General features: G+C 34.6%; 1 protein-coding gene across 4 annotated transcripts in view; it reads left to right on the plus strand.

The window, feature by feature from the left end:
- The window catches only part of ATL1 (atlastin GTPase 1), a 98731-nt gene that overhangs the window by 34905 nt on the left and 42365 nt on the right, over nt 1–21461 (plus strand). For all 4 annotated transcript variants that reach the window (XM_032244557.1, XM_032244556.1, XM_032244558.1 and 1 more), the window contains 3 exons: nt 14544–14791; nt 19408–19542; nt 20008–20112. In XM_032244557.1, the coding sequence (XP_032100448.1) occupies nt 14544–14791; nt 19408–19542; nt 20008–20112 (488 nt within the window). The remainder of the gene's footprint in view (nt 1–14543; nt 14792–19407; nt 19543–20007; nt 20113–21461) is intronic.

Consider the following 21461-nt stretch of genomic DNA (forward strand, 5'->3'; position numbering starts at 1 on the left):
TCGGGAGGCGGAGGTTGCAGTGAGCCAAGATCACGCCACTGCACTCCAACCTGGGCAACAGAGTGAGACTCTGTCTCAAAAAAAAAAAAAAAAAAAAAAAAAAGAATGTGTTCTTTAATTGCCACACATTTGTGAATTTTCCAGTTTTCCATTCTATTACTGCTTTCCAACTTCATCCTGTTGTGGTTGAAGAAAATATTTAGTATTATATCTCTTTTTAAAATGCATTGAGACTTAATCTGTGGCTTCCCTTATAGTCAATCTAGAGAATGTCCCAGGTACACATGACAAAAATACGTATTCTAATGTTGTTGGCTAGAGTGTCTGTATTTGTCTGTTGGTGTATTGTGTTGTTCAAGCTCTCTATTTCTTTGCATGTCTTTATTTCCTTTTTGTTTCTTTGTTTTATTTATTATTGAGAGTAGGATATTGAATTCCCCAACTCCTAGGATAGAACTGTTTCTTCTTTCAATTCTGTCAACTTTTGCTTCATATGTTTTGATACAGTGTTTCTAGATACATAGATTTTTTTCATTGTTATATATTCAAATGCTGTATTCAAACTTTTATTAGTATAGGATGTCCTAGCCAAGGATGGTGGTATGCGCCTCTAGTGCCAACTATTCCAGAGGCTGAGACAGGAGGATTGCTTGAGCCCAGGAGTTTGAGGCTGTAATGTGTTATGGTTGTGCCTGTGACTAGCCACTGTACTCCAGCCTGGAAAACATAGCAAAATGTTGTCTCTAAAAAAACCAGTCCTTTGTTTTCTGTTAACTTTTTTGTTTTTAAAGGCTATCTTTTCTGATATTAGTATTGCTACTCTCTTTTGGTTTATATTTACATGAAATATCTTTTTCTACCCTACCACTTTCAATCTGCTTGTGTCTTTGGATCTAAAGGAAAGCTCTTATAGACGCATATAGTTGGATTATGTTTTAAAATCCATTCTGTCAATCTCTGTTTTTTGATTGGAGGGTTTATATCCGTTTACATTTAAAGTAATTACTGATAAGGTGTGACATCTTTTGTTTGTTTTGCTATTTATTTTCTATGTCTTATGGCTTTTATGTCTCCCATTTCCTGCATTATTGCATGTTGATTTTTATAGTGTAGTGTTTTAATTCCCTTATCATTTCCCTTTGTGTACATTTCTATCTATTTTTTGTGGTTACCATGGAGATTACATTTAACATTCTAAAGTTGTAATACTGTAATTTGAATTTATACCAGTTTGATTTTAATAACATACAAAATTTTTTCTCCTTTACATGTCTGTCCTCACCCCTTTCAGTTACTGGCATCATAAAATTATACATATTATGGGTCCAAAAAACACAAACTAGTAATTGTTTTTTAAAATACATTAGTTTCTCAGCCAGGCATAGTGGCTCATGCCTGTATATATCCACACTTTGGGAGGACAATGTGGGAGGATTGCTCAAGCCCTGGAGTTAAAGACCAGGAATTTGGGTCAACATGGCAAAACCCTGTCTCCACACACACACACAAAATACAAAAATTAGCCAGGCATGGTGGTGCATGCCTGTATCCCCAGCTGCTCAGGAGGCTGAAGTAGGAGATCACTTGGACCCAGGAAGTTGAGGCCTCATTGAGCCATGATCATGCTGCTGCACTCTATCCTGGGAAACAGAGAAAGACGTTGTCTCAAAAAATAAATAAATGAAAGAATACAGTAGTTTCTTAAATTGTAGAGAAAACAAAATGTGGAATTACAGACCAAAATTATAATAATTATTAGCTTTTAGATTTATAATTTAAAAAAAAAAAATTAGTCTCTTTTTTTTCCTTGGGGGAGGGGAGAAGAGGGGGCCAAAAGTGTTAGTCTCCTAAACCATATGGAATACCAAAGATGAAATTACAAACTATTGTTAAAATAATACTAGCTTTAATAATTACCCATGTATTTACTGAGATTTTTATTTCTTCATATGGCTTCAAGTTACTGTGTAGTGTCCTTTCATTTCAACATGCAAGACTGACTATCTTTAGCATTTCTTGCAAGGCAGTTGTAGTGGTGACAAACTCCAGCTTTTGTTTATCTGGGGATGTCTTCATTTCTTCCTCGTTTTGAGGGATAGGGCTGCTGGATATAGGATTGTTAGTTGACAGTGGTTTTTTTTTTTTTCTGTCAGCACTTAGACTATGTCTACCCACTTCCTTTTTGCTTCCAAAGTTTCTGATAAGAAATTTGTTGATAATCTTATTAATAATCCTTATATGTGATGTGTCACTTCTCTCTCATTGTTTTCAACTTTTTCTCTTTGTGGCCTTTGACAGTCTGATTATAATGTGTCTCAATGTGGATCTCTTTGAGTTCATCCTACTTGGAATTTGTTGATCTTCTCAGATGTTTATATTCATCTTTCATCAAACTTGGGAAGTTTTCAGCTATTATGCTGCAAATAATCTCTCTGTCACTTTCTCTTTTCTTCTTCTTCTTCTTCTGGAACTACTGCAATGTATATGTTGAGTCATTTGATGGTGTCCCACAGGTCCCTTAAGCTCTATTCACTTTTCTTCAATCTTTGTTCTTTCTATTCTTCGATGACTTCAGTTGGCCGATCTTCAGATTTGCTGATTTTTTTCTTCTGTCTGCTCAAATCTGTCTTTGACTCCCTCTAGTGAATTTTTCATTTCGATTATTATATTTTTAAGCTTCTTTTTTTCTTCTTTTAAAGATAGGGTATCACTCTGTTGCCTAGGCTGGAGTATAGTGGTATAATCAGAGCTCAATACAGCCTCAAAATCCTGGCCACAAGTGACCTCCCACTTCATCTTCCTAAAGTGCTTGAATTACAGGCATGAACCACCTTGCTCAGCCTGGAATTTCTTTTTGGTTTATTTTTAGGTTTCCTATCTTTTTATTGAAATTCCTATTTTGTTTGTATGTCATTTTCCTGACTTTTTCTATGTCTTCTTCTGATTCTTTGAGTATTTATAAGACAGTGCTTTTAAGTAATTGTCTAGTAGGGCTGCCATGTTGTCTTTAGGACAGTGTCTGTTTTATTTTTTCCTTTAAATGGCCAATACGTTGTTATTTTTTTATATACTTTGTGATTTGTTGGAATCTGGACATTTGAATCTAATATGGTAACTCTGGAAGTCAGAATTTCCCTCTTTCCCAGGGTTTGCTATTTTTTTCTTTCTATTTTAATTGTAGGCTGTCTCCATGTCAAGGATCAGCCTGAGATGTAAACTTAAGGTCTTCACAGGTCTTTTCTGAGCCTGTGCCTTTCCTGGGCATTTGCAGTAACTAATTTCCCCTGTGTATGCAGTTGCTTTTGAATGTCCTAGTCTTTAGTGTCTGGTTTCCAAAAGGTGGGAAAGAGAACAATGAAGGGGTAAAAATAAAGGAACCTGCCTGTTAAGTCTCCTGGAAGTCACTTGAGCTAGAGTGGGAGGGGCTTCCAACAATGAGAGGTGGGGTATTCAACAAGGACAGCTCACCTGTGTCTGCACCTCCATAATCAAAAGCAGCAATTATCAATCAGAATATAGATCCCCAAATTTTGGAGGACAGGGTTCATATTCTCACTCTGGCTCCCACAACCTGCATTCAAGCTGCTCCAGGAACACATTCATTGCTGCCTGCCATGGGACTGGGAGATATGGGATATGTAGCTGCTGCTGAGCTAAGAGCTAAAATTGACTGAAATTAACTGCAGTTTACTGTCCAAGCTTATCCCGAGAAGCTTCAAGTCTTCGGTAGTTTCCAGAGTTCTTCCCAGAACTCTTCCCAGTCTCACTTCATCAGATTAAGACTTCATCAGATTTCTCCTTTATTCATAATTATTAGTTTTTAAAAATCATCTCTGGATATTGAATTTTAACAAGTACCTTTCCTGCATTCTTTCAAATAATTATATGGTTTTCCTTTTCTAGTTTGTTATTATGCTTAGTTAGATTAATAGATCTTTTATGTTAAAGTGATCTTGCATTTCTAGAATAAATCCAGGCTAGTCTCACTGTATTTCCTTTTAATTTTTTTTTTGTAGAGATGGCACCTTGCTATGTTGCCTAGGCTTGTCTCAAACTCCTGAGATCAACCAATCCTCCTGCCTCACCCTCTCAAAGTTCTGGGATTACAGATGTGAGCTACCATGCCCAGCCTATTTTAGATTAGCAAGGATATTTATTATGCAGATAATGTTCAGTTATGAATAATGAGTCAAGTGCATAACATTTTTCTTAGTAATACTGGAGTCCAATACTTGCAGTCCAATATTTTTCAGTTATTTGTAATAAATTTATGTAAATAAATATTTATTGAGCATCTACTGTGTGTGGGCTTCTAAGTTTTTAAGAACTGCAAAGCTGAATAAGACAGTCTCTGCTCTCTAAATATTTTTACTCTAGTTTTTCAGTTTTGTTATTTTACAGAAACTGAAATTTTTCTAAATAGTTTTTTAACAGCTTTATTGAAATTTAATTTATATTCCATGCAATTCACCCATTTAAAGTGTACAATTAACTGGTTTTAGTATATTCAGAGTATATTTAGTATATGTAATTATAAAATTATTATAATTTTAGAGCATTTTCATTCGCTCTCAAAAGAAACCTTATACCTGTTGGCCATCACCCTCCACGCCCTTCCTACTCCTCAGCTCTGGGTAACCACCAATCTACTTTCTGTTTCTATAAATTTGCCTAATTCTATACATTTCTATGTAAATAGAATTATACAATATGTGGCCCTTGTTACTGGCTTCTTAACAGTGTTTTCAGGATTCATCCTATTGGATGAATGTATTGGTATTGCATTTCTTTTTATTGTTGAATAATATTTTATTCTATGGATATACCACATTTTATCTGTCCATTTATTAGTTGATAGACATTTAGATTGTAGCTTTTCTAAATACTTTTATATGTAAATGTTGATTACTATAATTATATGCGTGGGCTGATGTTAATGATAGGTTTCTTTCTTAACTTTCAGTGGCATACAAACCGACTATATATTCAGAAATATTCCACAAAGTCATTCTATTCTATTATTTATTTTTTCATTTAATAACAAATTATTTCTGTATTTTTAAAAGTCTCCATACCAAGAAGGAATATTTACTATGGTATTTTTGATTACATTGACAGAATAAGACTTCTTTCTATAAAGCATCTCAGTATTTGATACTGAGTGATAAACAAATATCACAACTCAGGTATTTATTTTATTTTGCAGCCTACTTAAGGCATACTTAAGACAGTCTCCTTCCTCTTCATTAATTCCATGTGTAACTCTTCAAGAGCTTTGAACATATAAAGTTCCAGAGTTATCTACCTAACCCACACCTAGTATACAAAGGTAGAGAAGGAAAGGATAATCGGATACCAACATCCACTGGAGTCTTTTCCATTTCTTTCACCCATAATATCCACTCTGTTCCAAATCCTTTCAGATTTGTGCTCTTACTCTTCTTCCTGACCTGGCCCCTCATAACCTTTTCAGCCTGCTCCATGCATACTATACTCCTGGCTATTCCTTAAACATGCCAAACACACTCTCCCACACACTTTTTTTTTTCAGAGCTATATTTTACACACTGTATTATACCTTGAGTTATTTCTTATGATATATATTGGGCAATTGTTCCAAATGAATTTCCTCATTTTCAATTATATTTCCCAAGAGGATGAACCATAATTTATTAATCAGTCTCTCATTGATGGAAATTTATATAGCTTCTGGCATTTTGCATATGTATGAGTGTATCTGCAAATGAATTCTTTGAAATAGCATTGCTGGGTCAGGAATACATATATTTGTGTTTTTCATAGTTATTTGCCCAATTGCAGCCCAAAGATGCTGTATCCATTTTAATTCCCACCTGCAGTATCTGTGAGTACAAGTTTACATCTGAACTCATGAAAAGAATTATTACACTTTTGATCTTTGTAAATCCAATATGTGAAAAAATTATCAGTATATTTTTTCACTTTTATTTGTGTGACAGTAAATATCTTTTTATATGTGTGGAGTCATTTAATATTGTGGGTTTTGTCAATTGCTTATTTGTATCTTTTGTCCACTTTTCCTCCTCCAGAAATAGGTCTATAATTTATTTGGAACTGGTTTTTGTGTATGGTAAGAGCTGAGGGTAATGGCTTATTTCCCCCACATATGAATATTTAGTTGATTTAGCATCATTTATTGAAAAGATCTCCTTTTCTCATTCATTGCAGTGGCACCTTTGTTGTAAATCAGATGATTGTATCTATGTGGGTCTGTAGTCTTTTCTATGGGTCTGTTTCTCCTTGTGACAACATCACTCTTAATTACTGCAGATTTTCGTTATCTATTGTAAGTGTAAGTTCCCCAATTTTGTTGCTTTTCAAAGTTGTATTTGTTATTCTCGGCTTCTTGCCTTTCCATACATGCCTATTAATTTGCATAATAAAAATTTATGCAACAGAGTTTTAAACTTGTTAATTTGTATAAGAGAGATTGCTGAGAATTTGCTTTGGGTTATAATCAATCTATCGATCAATGGGGAGCATCAACACATTTACAATATAGCGTTTTCTAATCTGAGAATTGTATATCCCTCTTTCAGTAATGTTTTCTGTTTTTCTGCGGAGGTCTTAAATGTCTTTCATTAGATTTCAGTGGTATGTTGGAGCCAGCTCCTACTAGTTCTTGAGAGCGGATCGGGTACATCTCTTCCTGGCTCCACATTCAGTACATCACTTTGTGAGATTGGAGTGGGCCATGGTGGTAGTATTTATATCACAGAAATTGGCAAATATTACGAATCAGGACTTTTTCCCCAACTACCCACTGCCACAAGCTGGTTGTTAAACATTTGCCAACACATCACTTAGGTCGATTACTAGATTATCAGGTTTTATAATGCTATGTAAATATTTTTTCTCACTAAATATAATTGAGGTATAATCTATATACAGTAAAATTCACCTTTTTAATCTACTGCTCTGTGACTTGTGATAAATTTATACAGTCACGTTATGACTACCACAATCAATATTTAGAACTGTTCCATTACCCCAGATAATTTTCTATATCACTTTAGAGTCAAGTCTTCCCTCTACCCAACTCTTGACAAAGGCTCTGTTACCATTTAGGTCTGGCTTACTCCATTTAGGGTAATTCATGTGCGATTCATCTGTATTGTGGAATGAATCAGTGGTTCATTCCTTTTATTGCTGATTAACATTCCATTATGCATATTATCCATTCCCTAGTTAAAGGATATTTGGATGGTTCAGTTTTTAGCAAATATGAATAAAACATATTTGTGCACATTTGTTTCTGAACATGGGTTTTCAGTGACTTCAGGAGAAAGCTTTCAGTATTTTAACAATAAGTGTAATATTAGCTATATTTGTAGATACCATTTATTAGATTAAGGCGTTTTTCTTCTATTCCTACTTTGCTGAGAGGTTTTTGGTTTTGCTTTTTTTCTTTAATCAGGAATGACTTTTACATTTCATACCTACTTTTATGCATCTACTGAAATAATCATATGTCTGTGTCTGTTATGCAATGTAGTGAATTACATTAATTGTCTTTGTTAAATTAACCTTGAATTCCTATAATAGATACCATGTGTATGTGATATTTTAAAAATTTATGTCTGGATTTGATTTGCTATATTTTGTTTAGAGCTTTTGAGTTTATCTCGATAAGAGATACTGGCTTATGATTCTCCTTTTTTATAATGTCCTTGTCAGTTCCTGGTATCAGAGTTAGTCTGATATTATAAAATAAGTTGAGAATGGTTCCCTATTTTCTGTTTCTTAGAAGTTTGTATAAGATTGCTCTTGGTTGTTTTCTAAATGTTTAGAAGAGTTCACCAGGGAAGCTGAGCTTGGAGTTTCTTTTGCTGAAGGTTTTAAATTATGAATTTGATTTTTTTCCAGGTATAACAGTATTTATATTTTTTATTCATCTTATGTGGTTTTTTAATAAGTGATACTTTTAGTTTGTGCATTTCATCAGAGTTATCAAATTTAGTGTCATAAAATTATTCATAATATCCCCATATTATTTTTAAAATACCTGTATCTGTAGGATCTATGGTTACATATCTGTTTATATCTAATATGAGTGATATGTGGATTTTTTCTCTTATTTTCTTTGATCTGTCTTAGATTATTAATCTCATTGATCCCGATTTCTAGTTCATTTATTTCTGACCATTATTTCTTACCTTTTCTTGTCTTTGAATCTAATTTGATATTGTTTTTGTTTCTTAACATAGATACTAGTTTATGATTTTTTCAAACATCCTTACTACTTTTTGCATTTCAAGGTGTAAGTTTCCGCTAAGCAAGTTTTTATGTGATATTTTTAATATTTCAGTATAAATAGGATACTACACCCTAACATATTGATTCAATATTTATATGAAAAGGGTCAAAATAGCCAAGACTGATGGTAATTAGAAGATAAGAGAACTTGTTCCATTAAAACATAATAAAGCAATTTTGGTGAATATAGTATAATATTGATGTTGTCATAGACAAATTGACAAATAGATCAGAACTTTCATCAGGTCATTTAGTTCACAATATTTTCTAATTTTCATTATAATTTCTTCTTTATTCCATAGGTTACTTAGATTTATTGCTTAATTTCCAAACATTGAAAGATTTTCTTAACATCTTCTTGTTACTGATTTCTAGTTTAATTCCTTTATAATCAGATAAAATATTATTTATTAACCTAATTCTTTGAAGTTTATTGAGATCTGATTTATAAACCAGTACAGAGGCTATTTAGTAAATGTTCTATATGAACTTGAAAAGAATGTGTGGTTCTGTAATTACTAGATGTCAGATAGGTAAGACTGGCTAATGATGCTGTTCAAATCTTCTGCATATTTACTGATTTTTGTCTGAATTTTAAGATAGTGAAAAGAAAATTCCTAGAAAGATAGAATGAACCAGAAGTATAAGAAGAACTATCAAGCTTTATTGGTACTCATATAACAATAGCAATCATAACTATTAAAGAAATTGAAGTGACAGTTAAAAATAATCTCACCAAGAAAACACCAGGTCCAGAAAGTTTTATAGGCGAGTTCTATCAAAATTTCAAAGAACTGTTCACTCCAATCTTTTATTACAAACTCTTTTTTTTTTTTTTTTTGTAAGACAAAGTCTCACTCTGTCACCTGGGCTGGAGTGCAGTGATGTGATCTCGGCTCACTGCAACCTCTGTCTTGTGGGTTCAAGTGATTCTCCTGCCTCAAACTCTTGAGTAGCTGGGACTACAGGCATGCACCACCATGCCCAGATAATTTTTGTATTTTTTTTTTAGTAGAGATGGGGTTTTACCATGCTGGCCAGCTGGTCTCAAACTCCTGACCTCAAGTGATCCACCCACCTCGGCCTCCCAAAGTGTTGGGATTACAGGCATGAGCTGCCATGCGCAGCTGCTAATTCATTTTACAAAGCTTGCATAACTGCATAACTTTTATAATAAAACCAACCACGGACAAACTAAGAAAGGAAAGTCGTAGACAACTCACTTAAGAATATATATGCAGAATTCCTAAACAAAATTTTAGCAAACTGAATCCAACATTATACTATACCCTGAGACTATTTGGTTTATATAAAAAATTCAATATATATTATTTGCTACATAGACATATTAATATTTCAGTATAAATAAGTGAAAAGTTCTATGATCACCTCAATAGATGCAGAAGAGATTCTTTGATAAAATCCATTATTTGTTTGTGATTTTTAGAAACTCTTAGTAAACTAGACATAGAGTTTCCTTAATCTGATATAGTAAAATGTATCTACCAAACCAAGCCAAACAAAACTGTAACAAAAATAACCCCAAATAGGAAAATACTGGAGACACTCCCTTTAAAATCAGGAATTTATGCCTACTGAAATAAAAACTTATGCCTATTATCATCCCTTCGATTCAACATTACATTGAATATCTCATAATTTAAGAAAAAGAAAAGACATACATAAAGATTTAAAAGTTGGAAACGGTCATTATTTGGAAATTGTATTTCTGTTTCTACATTAAAAAACCCAAAAGTCTTTAATAAATTTTACAAGAAATAATAAAGTTTAGCAAATGCTTCAATATATGCCAACACATTAAAGCGAATTGTAGTTCTTTATCCAAACAACAACTAGAAAATATATTAAAGCAACAACATATAAACCAGTCATAGTTGGCAACAAAAACCACAGTGCACCTGGGACTCAATGTAATAAACCTCTTCCTACTCCCCCAAATTATAAAAACATTACTGAAGGGGATTAAAGACCAAAAATAGATGGAAAGATAGATCATGTTTATGCATTGGAAGACTTAATACCATCAAGGTATTGATTCCTTTCAAATTGATCTATAAATTTGAGGTAACTTTAAAAAAGAGTTCAACTAACAGATTGATTTTAATATTTTTATGGAAAGGGTTAAAAAGCCAAGACTAATAATATTTAGAAGGATAAGAGGTATTTGCCATACTATAGTCAATAACATTTTATAAAGCTATTTTGATTAGGATTGTGTAATATTGATACCGATATAAACAAATTGATGAATGGATCAGAATCAAGAGCTCAGAAATGAGCGTGTGTGTGTGTGTGTGTGTGTGTTTGTGTGTGTGTATAAAAATTTTTACTTGTGACAAAGATCTCATGGCAGACCACTTGATGAAAGAAGGGGCTTTGATAGAGCTCTGAAAAAATTTGTTTCTCATATTTTAAAAAATTGGCTATCTTCTACCCTACAGATAACAACTTCTGATGGACTACGAACTTAAATATCAAAAGCAAACTTTAAAACTTACAAAGGGCTGGGCACGGTGGCTCATGCCTGCACCTTGGGAGGCCAAGACAGGTGGATCACTTGAGTCCAGGAGTTTGAGACTGGCCTGAGCAACATGGCAAGATCCCATCTCTACAAAAAATACAGAAATTAGCAGGACTTGGTGGTGGCACATGCTTATAGTCCCAGCTACTTGGGAGGTTGAGGTGGGAGGATCAATTAAGTTCGGGAGGTGGAGGTTGCAGTGAGCTGATATCATACCACTGCACTCCAGCTTGGGTAAGAGAGTGAGACCCTGTCTCAAAAAACAAAAAACAAATAAACTTAGAAGAAAATGTGTGACTATCTTTCAGATCTTGTTTAGGGAATCATTTCTTAAACATGGCATATGAAATGTTAACCATAAAGAAAATATTAATACAATCTATTACATAAAGTTAAGAATGCCTTTTCATCAAATATAGCTTAAGGAAAATGAAAAGGCGAGCTCTTAGAAACTAGAAGACTTTTGCTGTGCATATAACAAAGGACTAGCATTCAAAAATACATAAAGAACCACAAATCAGTAAGAAAAAGACAAACTAACTAATAGAAAAATGGATAAAAGGAGATACTTACCTTATCAGCAATTAGAGAAATGTATATCAAGACCACAGCGAGATACCATTTTATACCTCTGCAGTTGACAAAAATGAAGTCAGATAAAACCAAGTGTTAGAAAGGATATGGATCAATAGGATGTTAAATTGCTGGTGGAAGTGAAACATTTATATAGCCACTTAGAAAAAGACAATTCTGCTTCATGCTTTAAAGTTTAATATTTGAAAAACTTACAACCCAGAAATTCCATTTCTATGTGCATTCTCAAGTACCTTTTGCATATGTGTAGTTTGTTACAAACAATTATTTCAGTCTATAGAAAGTTATGATCTCGTTTTCTGCCCCAAAGGTTTTTCTCTATCCAAAATATTATGTCTAGCTAGCATCCGAGATTCACATTTGTATGCTCAGATCATAATTAAATCGTCGGCAAGGAGCATCATCAAATAAAACATGTATTTGCTATTCTCAAAAAGGGCCTTTGTACTGAGGCTGAAATTAGATGGTAGGTAGGACTGTAATCAAAAATGAATAGATAATAGTATTAATAACAGTCACTATTAAACATGTACTATTTGTCAGATTCTTCAATCTTTATTTCACAAAAACTACCTTGTTTAGTCTTTACAAAGGCTTTCTGATATAGGTACCATTGTTAATCTTTTTAAAATGGAGCATAGTGAGCCATTGGGTGGCTAAATAATTTCCACAACTTTATATTGTAAATTGTAAAACTGGGGTTTAAACAAAGGCTCTCTGATTCTGGCACCTGTGATATGCTAATATAGAATCTATTATCTTTCAGATAAAAAGTCACCTTTTCTTAACTTTGCAGAGAGAACAACTCTGATTCTTGGCTATAGGCAATGATCTATTGTCTCTAATGCTTTGTATGACTGTTCAAAAAGTAGAGGTGTATGTTTATCTCTACTCATGCAAAACCAAAATTACCTATTAGATTTTCAGTATTTCAATAGCATTATTTTATAGATGAACAGCAATAAAGTTATCAGTGTGACATATATACATATGTCAATGTGATCTGAAGACTCATTTAAAATTATGCTAAGAGATATGATAGCCTTGCTTTTATCTAGTTATAAAACTTCATATCAAATAGACATCATGAAGAATATCTACCTAAAGATATTTTCAAAAATTTAGATAAAAGATTTTTTAAGAGTCCAGTTTGTTTCAAAATTAGTATTGTTGTCTTAGTCACTTTGGGTAACAGAAAATCATAGACTGGGTGGCTTAAACAACAAATATTTATTTCTCACAGTTCTGGCAGCTGGGTGAGATCAGAGTGTCAGCAGGCCTGGGTTTTTGTTTTTTTTTTTTGAGACGGAGTTTCGCTCTTGTTTCCCCAGGCTGGAGTGCAATGGCGCGATCTCGGCTCACCGCAACCTCCGCCTCCCGGGTTCAGGCAGTTCTCCTGCCTCAGCCTCCTGAGTAGCTGGGATTACAGGCACGCACCACCATGCCCAGCTAATTTTTTGTATTTTTAGTAGAGACGGGGTTTCACCACATTGACCAGGATGGTCTCGATCTCTTGACCTCGTGATCCTCCCGCCTCGGCCTCCCAAAGTGCTGGGATTACAGGCGTGAGCCACCGCACCCGGCAGGCCTGGGTTTTTTGTAAGGGTCTTCCTCCTGGTTCATAGACTGCTTTCTTCATGTATCCTCATAATTCAGAGACAAGAGGCTCTGGTTCCTTGATTGACTTATAAGGGCACTAACTCTATTATGGGAGACCTTCATGACCTAATCTAACCCTAATCTAAGGCTTCCCAAAGGAGGCCTTTGTCACGTTGGGGATTAGGGTTTCTACATATGAATTTGGGAGAGAGACATAGACATTCAGTCCATAGCAATTATTGAGGGTTTCTTTGAGGCTAGGTCATATATCTATCTGAGGAATTAACTGGTATATATATTGACTTTCTGTTCTTATGACTGACGCAGAGCAAATGAGCTCATGTATGTATTGTCCAAAAGTCACTTGATTGCTACCAATGAGGCAGAATTTTTTTTATAGCAGTAGAAAGATCTGGGATGAAAGTTTTGACTCTTGCAATCTAATCCCAGCGTGGCAGTTACTGTCCATGAGATCTTGGACCTGTGATCTGTCACTTTCTAATAGTTGTGCTCTTAGGAAATTTAATTAGATTCTTAATTTTCTCATGTGTCAAAAATACAGATAATAATAACTACCTTACTGGAACATTACAAGGATTAAATAAATAACACGTGAAAGTTATAGAATTCCTATATGAGGAAATCTACCATTTCCTTCCTTTTAAATTCCATTTCCATTTCTTGGGCAAGGTCAGTCACATCTTTGGCTTTACTTTCCTCATCTGTACTAATACCAATAACATGCCTGAGAATCTGTGATTCTGACCCCTTCTATATATTTCTTCCTATGTATGTTCAGCTTTAAGAAGTATTGCAAGTATCCTTTATGTAAATAAGCTATTTCTAGGGGATGGAGAAAGTGTGAACTAAACCCATGTTTTTCCTCTGCTCCAAAAGTAGAGTGCATTGCTTTGATTTTCTTTCTGACTCAGCACACAGAGACATCTGCACTGACTTAGAGCTTTCTTGAAAAATTTTTTTGATTCAGCCATATGACCAGAAAGAACAACTGTAAGTCCTTCTGGGATATAGTGTGAAGAACATTAAAATATGTCATTAAAACAAACATTTATTTTCTTTCTCTCTCTCTCTGTCTTTTTTTTTTTTCCAGAGACAGGATCTCCCTCTGTTGCTCAGGCTGGAGTGCAGTGGCACAATAATATCTCACGGTAGCCTTGACCTCCTGGGCTCAAGTGAGCTTCCCATTCTTGCCTCCTGAGAGCTGGGACCACAGGCACTCACTAGCACACCTGGCGAATTTTTAAATTTTTTTGTATAAACAGGATCTCACTGTGTTGCCCAGGGTGCTCCCAACTGCTGGGTTCAAGTGATCCTCCCACCTTAGCCTTCCAAGGTGCTAGGATTGTAGGCATGAGCCACTGCACCCAGCATAAAATGAGCATTTCTAATTCCAGTATGCTCCTTTGTCAGATATTTGAGAGTTGAGAGGTACATATACATTTATTGGCGCTTTGAGATGATTAGCTGAACCAGTCACTGCTCTATTCAACAGGTGGATTTTCGGAAAAGACATATGAATGGAGCTCAGAAGAGGAGGAGCCAGTGAAAAAGGCAGGACCAGTCCAAGTTCTCATTGTCAGAGATGACCATTCCTTTGAGTTAGATGAAACTGCACTAAATCGGATCCTTCTCTCGGAGGCTGTCAGAGACAAGGAGGTTGTTGCTGTATCTGTTGCTGGAGCATTTAGAAAAGGAAAATCATTTCTGATGGACTTCATGTTGAGATACATGTACAACCAGGTATGCAGGAAGTACTTTAAAAAGTTTTCTTTCTTCTATGCTTCTGTCACTTTGCGTTTTTGTTTAGTGGTGTTCAAAATTTTCATTTCAATTATTATGTACCCTAGATATGAACCAGTTAAAGAAATGCTCCAGTGTAATCATTCCAACCTCAGTGCTTTGGGGACCAAACTACACAGACCATTTTTCTCTGAAGCTACTTTGCTACATTTCCCTTAAAATATAACTTATATTTTTATTCTTCTAAAAATAGGCACAGAATATTCTGATTATAAACTTAAATGTTATAGTGTTTAAAATGTTGACATAACTTTTGTATTGTAATCACTTTTTCCAGCATTTAGTATGACATATTTAAAGCATATAACAAAGTTAAAAGAATTATATTCTAAACATCTTGTTATCTACCACCTGGATTCTACCATTAGCATTAGTATTCCTGATTTATAACTTATTTCTCCGTCTCTTCATCCCTCTTTCCAGCCATCACTCCAAATTATTTTTTGATGCATTTGAAAGTAAATTGCTGACATCAGTAGACTTTTCCATAAATATTTCTATATGCATCATTATATGCATAGATTAATACTTTAGTTTTTTTCTCTTGAGATGAAGTTTCTATACAATGAAGTATACATACATTAAATGTACATTTGCTGATTTTTGGCAAATGCATATACATGTATAGCCCCCAACTCTGTCAAGATAGAGAACATTACCATTACCCCAGAAAGTTACCTGTTGTCATTTCCCAGACAGTTGTCACCCTCACTCCACCCCTAGAGGCAACTGACAGTGTCATAATGTTTGAGACAACAGCGTGACACAGAAGTGAGACTTTAAGGGACCTAGGCCAACTTAAAAGCCGAAGGATAAATAGGAGATTAGACTTGAGGAACAGAAGGTTGGGAATGGAAAACTTATTCTAATATTTTTTCTTTACCCATGGCAATTCTGATGGAAATATGAATGTTGAAGCGGAATAGACAAACTACCCGAAGAACTTTCTATTATGTATTTATATCGTAATAGTCCATTTTAGAGTGATATTTTATACTTGGAGGTTTTTTTGTTTTTTTTTTTTAAGACAAAGTCTCACTCTATTGCTCAGGCTGGAGTGCAGTGGCACAGTCATGACTCATTGCAACCTCAACCTCCCCAGGCTTGGGTGATCCTCCCACCCCACCCTCTCGAGTAGCTGGGACTGCAGGCGCGAACTACCACAACTGGCTAATCTTTTTGTATATTTTTTAGAGATGTGGTTTTGCCATGTTGGCTAGGCTGGTCTTGAACTGCTGGGCTTAAGCAATCTGCCCTCCTTGGCCTTCCAAAGTGCTGGGGTTACAGGCACGATTCATTGTACCCAGCCTTATACTTGGAGTATTTTTTATCGATTTTATAATGTTAACTTTAACATCTTTTATCTCTAACTTCAGTTCAAGCAAATCAGGAACAGAACTACCAAAAAAACTAAGGCTTTGAAATCAAACAAAAGTCTTACTAATCCTTATTTCTAGCATACTACCATTAGCTACCTAACACAGGTGGGAAAATTTAATGAACAAAATCAATATACCTCATACTTTTTGGGATTATATAATTTTTGGCATATTCATAGTTTTAACTGTCAAATAAATTATCAGGATGGAATACTCAATACCACTTGTCATGTTAGTTGTGTTAAGTAGAATTTGCTCAGATTAAAGTGTGCCAAGTTTGTTTTGTTTTTTTTTCTTTTTCTGCACCTAGCAGAGCATTCAGGAAGCAAGAGAGAATATGAATACTTGTTTTGCTGTTTCTTGCATAAGGGCATGTATCATTGACTTGTAAAGATAAAATTCTACTTTCTTGTCTGCATGTATAATTATCATTCATATTAGAATGGCAGAATTTTAAATGTGACTATTTTATTCTTAGCTGGAAAACCGTTATCTTTTATAATGTTATCTTTTATAAGCTTATAAGCTTATCTTTTACCTGCCACATAGTAATCAATATGTGATTTTTGAAGAAATATTTGAGTGCATGCTTGAACTAATGAAACAAGCTGAATTTTAGCTCTGCCAAAGTAACTATTTGTGGTTGTTTTCCTTGTCTTTCAAGGTTATTTTTCAGGCTTAGGGTTTTTATGAGTATCTCAATGTAGGTTATTAACGCAGAGTTAACATTGTAGAAATGTATTATGCTAATTAATAATAATCACAACTTATTCATTGAAGTATGCATCCTAAGACATTTTTCCAGGCAATACCTTATTGGACAAATTTCAGTTTCTACCTCAATAGTAAGTATTTATTGACTACCTGCTAAATGTCCTAGATTGTGCTAGACACTATGGTGGATACCAAATAAAACATAGATTTTGCACTTAGGCATCTCATGGTTTGGCCAAGGAGACAGAATTAAGATAGGTGAAATAATTAGAGGATCATTACATGGTGATCAATATATTTCATTGTTTTTGTTTTATTTATTTATTTATTTATTTATTTTTTGAGATGGAGTCTCGCACTGTCACCCAAACTGTAGTGCAGTGGCGTGATCTCGGCTCACTGCAATCTCCATCTCCTGGGCTCAAGCAATTCTCCCGCCTCAGCCTCCTGAGTAGCTGGGACTACAGGCATGTGCCACCACGCCCAGCTAATTTTTTTGTATTTTTAGTAGATACGGGGTTTCACCATGTTGGCCGGGACGGCCTCGATCTCCTGACCTCGTGATCCGCCCACCTCAGGTTCCCAAAGTTCTGGGATTACAGGCGTGAGCCACCGTACCCAGACTGTTTTTTTTTTTGAGATGGAGTTTCACTCTTGTCGTCCAGGCTGGAGTGCAATGGCACAACCTTGGCTCACTGCAGCTCGCCTCCCAGGTTGAAGGATTCTTCTGCCTTAGCCTCCAAAGTAGCTGGGATTACAAGCATGTGCCACCATGCCTGGCTAATTTATTGTATTTTTAGTAGGGACAGGGTTTTACCATGTGGCCCAGGCTGGTCTCGAACTCCTGGCCTCAAGTGATCCACCAGCCTCGGCCTCCCAAGTGCTGGGATTACAGGCATGAGCCACTGTGCCCAGCCTGAACAATACATTTCTAAGTGTGGCTCAGGGAAGAGCATATTAGGCCAAAGTAACTGGAGAAAGCTTCACAGAGATATTGGGAGTTAGAATAGATTTTGAAGATGTGCAGATCTGGATCAGAAAAGGAAGAATGGACATTCTGGACTACGAGGAATAGCTATGATACATGTATTAAACAGAGTGTGCACCTTCTTCCCTAGAGTGCAAATTAAGTATTGGAGATGGAAAAGAAATAAGATTGAATAGGTATGAGCCAGATAATGGAACAAATTCATAGAAGAACCAAAACTCTTGATAAGAGTCTAAAATGCCTTTTAGAACAAGACAGGATATAATTAAGTTTTTCTTTATATTCGTTTATGTAGATTTTTTATCAGTCCAAGTAGTCCATTTCCACATTCCTCTGCATTCCTTAATGTAAGGTTTTAGATTGGAGAATTATCTAATGAGATCTTCCAAAAACTGCTAACTTATTCTCTGTAACAAATATCAAAATGGGGGTAACTACTATGAACCAAGGTCACCAATTACTGACTTACTAAATCTATGGGATATTTTCCATTCCTTATACAACTTGATCTTTAGCCTTTTTACATTTGATTGTTTTTCCTATTCTGTCTTCCTTTGGCTTCTCAAACCCCACTTGTATCAGTACTTGTCTATTCCTTCCCACTGTCCTGGCCCTGGTCAGGCCCTCAATCATGTTTTTGACCTTTATTATAGCCCCCCCTTTTATCATTCCTAGCTGTAATTTCCCTTCCCTACTAACTAGCCCTACCAACTTCTAGAATGATATCTTCTACCAGAACTATGATTATAATTCATCTCTGCTTCTTCATAACTTTCCATTGCCAGCAGCATAAAATCTGACTCCCTTAGGCACTTTGCAAGGCCTTTCAGAATCTGGCCATCTGTCCAGCCTCTTGCTGCTACTTGCTTCCTCCTCCCCTCATACCAAAGCATAATATGCTCCCCACATGCCCTCTCCAAATTTGTTCCCTTGGAAAATTCCTAAATATTTTTCAAGTCTTAGCTCAAACATCAGCTCTCCTATGTGGTCTTGCCTGACCAAGGATTAGTTACTGCTTTTCTATGCTACCATTTATGCGTTATGTGTACTTCCATTTTGGCACACATTTATTGCATCATAATGGTTCATTTGCATGTCTGTCTCGCTGTTAGGCTGTGAATTTCCTCTGGTCTGCAATAATATCTTTTCATCTTTATATATCCTGAACATATAAAAACCACATTTTAATTATAAAAAATTATATTTTAATTATAAAAAATAATTACAGAGGAGCAACCATCTTTATATATCCGAACATATAAAAACCACATTTTTTATATGTTCAGGATATATAAAGATGGTTGCTCCTCTGTAATTATTTTTTGGATGAATAAAGTGATTGAATCAATGCAATAGATATGCATATGTTGTTTCCATTTAACTAGAATTGGAGAGGGTTAAGAATCAGAATGGATGAATGGAAAAAACTATACACATGTATCTGGTTCCATATCATGGACTTTATTATTTTATAGGAATCAGTTGATTGGGTTGGAGATTACAATGAACCGTTGACTGGTTTTTCATGGAGAGGTGGATCTGAACGAGAGACCACAGGCATCCAGATATGGAGTGAAGTCTTCCTTATCAATAAACCTGATGGTAAAAAGGTATGATGCTAACCTCCTAAATAATATTGATTTTCACTTATAACAGTTACTACTTTTTAGGATCCTTGAAGTTGCACTTTTGAAAATTAGTTTTGGCCATTTGACATGAAGCTTAAAGTGGGATAGCATCCAATAGCATGACCTTTGTTTCCCTTTCTTGTGATCAAGGTAGGCAAAATTATAAGGATGATAGAACAGCAGATCAGCAAGTAACATCTCTATATTGTTTCAATGCTACATAAAGTTTCTCTTATGTTGAATTACTAGTAAAAATTACTTGTAACAGTAATCAGCAGTTAATTAATATTTTTCTGTTCTGTGGCATTCATGGCATATGTAAGAAATTTTCTAAAATAGTATTCATTGATAATGGTTTGCTTTAGTTCTTATGATATTAACATTGTGGTAACCCTGAAGACGTACATGTTCTATAAAATATCAACAATGTACTTTTCTTGCCTGTAGGTTGCAGTGTTATTGATGGATACTCAGGGAACCTTTGATAGTCAGTCAACTTTGAGAGATTCAGCCACCGTATTTGCCCTTAGCACAATGATCAGCTCAATACAGGTATGAAATAAAATAAACTCATTTTCATGATGTTTCTTTAACTAAAAATTATGAGCACATGTGTTTCTACATACATGTCATAATGACATAAGCAACAGAAATTGTAAATCATACATATTATTTGGCGCAATTAGCATACCAGTTCTTGTGATTTCGATAAGAGTAGATTTGTTTTTGTTACTGTTGTCTAGTTACTGACAAGCTTTCAGGTTGACTGCTTTAGTTAGAAAAGGTCATATTATCTTATTGGGGTTTTAAAAAATTTGTTTAAAGCCTATAATAAACTCAGTAACATAAATCTTATATGCGTATACATTGAGACCGTCTATTATAAGTAAGTTTAATGAAACAGGATTTATAAAATAAATTTTGTTTTATATAGCCATTAGAAACGTTTCTACATGTAAAAACATTTACATGCATTCATAGCTTTTAAAAACACCTTAATGTATATTTAGGAAAGTAAATATCTTATATATAAAATTTATCTTTCTTTCCTTTCCTTCTTTCACTTTTTTAAAAGTTTTATTTTTGAGGTTATTGTGGGCTTTCTAAATAGCCCTGAAAATCCTTGGAGAGTTTTATTAGAACCATAGAACCGATAGCATAAAATATTTTAATACTGATTTTAGATATTTTCAATTCACTGGCAAAAGCAAAAAGAGAGAGTAGCCAAAGAACAGGACAGAGCAGTTAAAAAAAGGTAAGGTAGCTTAAAAAGGCAGGAAAGCCAAAGTAGTCAGGATGAGCGAGTCAAGGCTGAAATTATAAGCAAGCATAGAGAATGGAGCTAGTGAACCAGCAACAAGGGCATCATATATGGTTAGGACAACCAAGACGGGATAAACAGGAGGAGGAAGGAAAGACTAAATTTATTAAATAAAGGACTTTAAAAACCATTAAAAAAAGTCATGGTTATAACCTATGATTAATCAACTTTTAAAAATTGACTTTTCTTTCAATTGACAAGTAAAAATTATATATATTTATCATGTACAATATAACTTTTAGAATATACACATTGTATAAGCCTTTAAAATACTGACTTAATATCTAATTTATTCATAATTCACAGTGTAAGCCATATTTGTACAACCCTATTTAAACCACATAGACTTTGCTTTTCAGTATTACTCATTATTTATATTTGACCTGAATACATTGAATATTTTCTTAGAAAAATCTGCTAACTCCTTAGTAATGAGTTTTTTATTATATGAGAAATGATGATCTGTTATTTAAATAAGTATACAAAGTATTCTCTTTGTATCAGTACATAAACATGTATGCCTCCTTAACTTTTCTTTGAAGTTAATGATATTTATTCCCCTCAAAAAATGTCATCATAA

This window comes from Sapajus apella, unplaced genomic scaffold (assembly GCF_009761245.1).
Source record: "Sapajus apella isolate SASKATOON/1434 unplaced genomic scaffold, GSC_monkey_1.0 scaffold55, whole genome shotgun sequence".
Taxonomy (NCBI): domain Eukaryota; kingdom Metazoa; phylum Chordata; class Mammalia; order Primates; family Cebidae; genus Sapajus; species Sapajus apella.